Source organism: Triticum dicoccoides, chromosome 2A, assembly GCF_002162155.2.
Source record: "Triticum dicoccoides isolate Atlit2015 ecotype Zavitan chromosome 2A, WEW_v2.0, whole genome shotgun sequence".
NCBI lineage: Eukaryota > Viridiplantae > Streptophyta > Magnoliopsida > Poales > Poaceae > Triticum > Triticum dicoccoides.
In genome coordinates this window covers 745,274,727-745,278,816 of record NC_041382.1, presented here as the reverse complement: position 1 = coordinate 745,278,816, position 4,090 = coordinate 745,274,727, and the positions used below count along the sequence as shown (strand labels likewise).

Sequence of the window (4,090 nt, the reverse complement as noted above, 5' to 3'; positions counted from 1 at the left end):
AATTTAAATATTCCACATAACACAACAACCTATAAATTATGGGAGCCGCTACGCGTCGGCCGGCGAAAACATCCGTCGCATGAAGCTCCGTTGGATCAGCGTCCCGATAACCGTCGGATCTAACCACCGTGCGCGCATGACCACCTCCTTACGTCCTGCAACAACACCTCGGTTTCGGAAACAGATTCCCCGGTCTGCGGGGCGAACTAGTACTTCGGCGCAAAATCCACCGTCTCGTGAGCCATCCGATGAACCTTGTATTTCTGCAACAAGACTCTTGTTGCAAAATCTCCACTTATATAATTTTCTGTAACAAGACACTTGTTGCAAAAAGACACTTGTTGCAAAAACTTCTCTCTAATTTCTTGCGACAAGACCCATGTTGCAAAACCCTTTCTTCCCTAATTTCTGCAACATGATCCTTGTTACAAAAATTGCAACAACATCTACCGCCGCGGCTAATTTTCTGCAACAAGACTCATGTTTAAAAAATTGCAACATCTCTTAGTGTGTTCCGCACTGCACAGTCGTCGTTCGCCATTGTTCCGCAACAACGCGGTTGTTGCAGAAGCTTGTCTCAGGATAGCGGCGAGATTGATATTGCAAGAGGCACAACTACCGTCTCGTCCTCGGCGCTCCGGCCGCCGGTGCCCGTGTGAGCCGCGAGGCCATCCCAGGACTGGGTGACGCTGCTGCTAGAAGCTGACTTGGGAAGAGAGAGAGGGAGCTTGATTTTGGGAAGGAATATGTGTGAGGAGGAGAACGACGCTGGAAAAGATAAGGTTGGTTATTTTAATTGATCCAACGGCGCATCAAGCGGCGGATGCAGCGCCTTGATCAGTCGGTTGATGCTAATCTTTTTCCTTAATATTAGGTAAAGATAAAGATAAAGATAATGACAGCTCTGGGACTTTCCGGTCTCTTCCCATGTTTGAAAGAAAAAAAGTATTTTTTTTTGAGGGGTTTGAAAGAAAAAAAGTAGTGCGATTGGAGGTGCGTCCGGATCTATTGGGCCGTCCCGGGCTGAGCGTGAGTCGAGAGTATAATAGGTACCCTCACCCGGGCGGGCGTTCGGATAAAACCTAGACGGCGGCTCCCCTCAACCACCTCAACAAAAAGAGAAAATCTAGGCGGCGGCGGCGAGTTTCCCTGCCTGTTTAGCCTCAGACCCCATCTCAACCCGAGAACGACGGCCGGTTGCAAGGAGACGGAGATGGAATTCGGGGAGATAGAGAGGGCATCCGGCAAGGAGAAGGGGAAGGGATCCGGCAAGGAGAAGGTGAGGGAGATGATTCTGGTCGGGGAACTCCGGAAGATAGAGAGAGTATACGAGAACGAGATGAAGTTGAAGATGGAATCCGGAAAGGAGATGGATTGGGTTCGGAAATTTCGGAAGCTGGATGGGGACTTCGGGGAAGAGATAGTGAATTCGGGAGATATGAATTTGGTTCGGAGATTTCGGACGATGGAGAGGAAATATAGGGAGGAGATGGAGATCCGGTCGAAGAAGGATATGGGGCGGACCACGTACGTTGTCCGCAATAAGAGGGAGGACACGTTCCGCAGCAGTACCAAAACTGAGATCAAAAGGAGGGAGGCCACGTTCCATAGCATAGATAATGAAAGCCTTGCCGACGCTCTTTGTCGCCATATTATTATCCAGAGGAGGGAGATCACCGCCCTGGAGAGACAGGTCGAATCACGAGGGTTGGAGACGATCGCCGGAAAGAAGGCTTATCTAGAGAGGCAAAGAAAAAAAGGAGGGATTTACGCTCCACAGCAGTTGCCACCCGAGATGATAGAGATGTCCAAGTTGTCTGTCCAGAACATTGACTCAGATGCAATCAACTTGCTCTGGGTAAGTTTGCCCTATCTTGTTCTCAGCCAGAAGGAAGCACTTCATTTTCTTTTGCATGAGTGTCACGAATATGCATATCGGATACAATCTTTTGCATCTATACTGAGGAAATCCAGTATCCCCATCAGGTTGGACAAGCTCAAGAAGCTCCGTATTTTATCCGAAACATTTGTGGCTATCTCGGATTATATAAAGCGTTCATGTGAACCCTTACAGAAAGAGATTGTAGATGATCCAATTGTTGCTAAGCGAGTGAATTTGGATGATCTTAGTTCTTACCATGCCGCCTGGAAATCTATATGGGGCAGTCAGATAGCAGGATGTGGTTCGTTTGATGACATAAGTAAGTTTCTTTCTTCTAGCTAGCTGTGCTTCCCTTAGGTAGCTCAATTGACTACACATATCTCAATCAGTGCAATCAGAACATTCCCAGCTTTTCCTTGTATAATCAAATATTTTACTTGACTTAGTTTAGTAATTCATTTGACTTAATTTGGTTCTGCAGCCACGTTGAGCCCTATGCAATTTACGCACTCCACGCCTGGTATCTTTCCACACGCTGCTGTTGCCGGTCCAGCCCTGCAGATCTTCTCCATCAAAATTGTGAATGTGCATGCCAACTTGCGCTGGCCGCTCCGTGTGTACGGGGTGGTTGCTGCACGAGACATCGTGGACCGCAACCGCAACCTTCTCTTCTCCCGGTCAAGGGCAAACTGCCAAGAAGTCACCGAAGCGGTATGCATTAATAACACTAAGGCCCTGTTTGGATACAAAGTATTTTTTGAGTTTTTCTGAGAATACCATGGTTTCTGAAAAAACTATAGTTTTAAATACTTTGAGATCTTGGGATCCAAGGAAAACCATAGTTAAACAAACAGGAGTATTCCCGAAACTGTGGTAATTTGAAGTATTAATAAATCTACCTCTGTCCTCTTCTTTTTAAACAGAGAATTGAGAAGGCTTGCTGTTTGTTCATACGTGGCATATATCTGTAGTGAGACTTTTCGATCAACTGATCAGTAGTGAGTTACAGCATGTGGTGCAGCCATCGCCTGGTTGTTTTTCCTTGATGAATCTGTTTCTTCGTGCCTTCTACTTCTTGTTTACACAAACCTGTCAGTCTAGCAACCTCTATCTATAATACACATCAAAGTTTACATAACTCATCATCCCAGATTGATACGTCTAGCAGCTAGCCTTGACATGTAAATTTGAATCTGCTAGTATCTTCATCCTCCTTTGCTTTCTCGTCATGCATGTTATCTTGTTGATTAGTCTGTTTTGATTAAGTAGAGTAATGATAATGATAATGATGATAACAATGCTTGCAGGATCCTTTTTTGCTCTTGACTGGCCCTTCTCGTGCAATTGTGGCTGCGGACACGGTTAAATTTGAAGTTGAGCTTAGAATTATGTATGCTGGAGCAGATACCAAAGATACAGTATTGTTCTCTTCTACCTATAATTACTATTCCATGCAGCAGTATGCCAACCCCAGGATCAGCAGCTGCTGTGGTATGTTAGAGTTAAGTGTTGGGCGCCTTACTAGAGCGGTCCAGGCCACTATCGTGGGTGTCCGTGTTGTTGAAGGGGAGTGGCCTTTTCAATATGGATGCCGGGTTTCTTGCTACTTATCTCCTGATGAAGATCTTGTTCCGACTACACCTACGGAAGTCGTGTTAGTTAACTGTAAGGTTGAGGAAATGGAGAAACAGTCTGATGGTTACGTAAATCTGTCAAGAAATGTTGTTTCAGTGCAACTAGAGCAAACGCTGAAAGTGGTCATTCAAGCCTACCCAGAATCTGGCCTTGAATATCTACATAATGTTGAGGTTGACTTCCCTGTGAAGCAATGCCAAACAACCAAGTGTTTATGTACAGTTGGTAACTCGACGGTTCAGATCGTTGTTGCTTGGTCCCTTCTTGCCATGGATAAGCTGGATCTTGTGCTGGAGGGGTATGTTACCCCAGTGTAGAGGGCTATTAACTTATATAGTGTAAGTGTTTGTGCATCCATCAGTTATCTAAGATGCCCAACTGTTTCTTCTGTTATCCAACTATTACCCTGTGTCTAGACTATAATTTATGGGCGTAGCGTCCACCGGCAGATAATATAAAAAGATCCGCTGTCTTCCTGACCATTGGATGGAGCTGTGTATGCCGTCCGATCTACCTACGTGACAAGTCATCTTTGCAACAAGTGCGTTGTTGCGGTATTTTCTGCAGCTGAGG

General features: G+C 45.6%; 1 protein-coding gene across 2 annotated transcripts; it reads left to right on the top strand.

The window, feature by feature from the left end:
* Positions 1-1,096: 1,096 nt before the first annotated feature.
* LOC119352215 lies at positions 1,097-3,877 on the top strand. 2 transcript variants are annotated; one of them, XM_037618920.1, is made up of 4 exons: positions 1,743-1,858; positions 1,987-2,201; positions 2,364-2,593; positions 3,190-3,877. In XM_037618920.1, exons 1-4 carry the CDS (start codon positions 1,839-1,841, stop codon positions 3,832-3,834), a joined length of 1,110 nt encoding a protein of 369 aa, XP_037474817.1. In that variant the 5' UTR covers positions 1,743-1,838; the 3' UTR covers positions 3,835-3,877. The 2 variants fall into 2 exon arrangements, with proteins under 2 accessions (XP_037474816.1, XP_037474817.1); XM_037618919.1 differs by having other exon boundaries at positions 1,097-2,201.
* The last annotated feature ends 213 nt before the right edge of the window (positions 3,878-4,090 follow it).

Coding starts and splice junctions, on each gene's coding strand:
- LOC119352215 (XM_037618919.1), top strand. CDS start 1,214: ATGGAATTCGGGGAGATAGAGAGGGCATCCGGCAAGGAGAAGGGGAAG. Junction 2,202..2,363: donor TGGTTCGTTTGATGACATAA/GTAAGTTTCTTT, acceptor TTGGTTCTGCAG/CCACGTTGAGCCCTATGCAA. Junction 2,594..3,189: donor GCCAAGAAGTCACCGAAGCG/GTATGCATTAAT, acceptor CAATGCTTGCAG/GATCCTTTTTTGCTCTTGAC.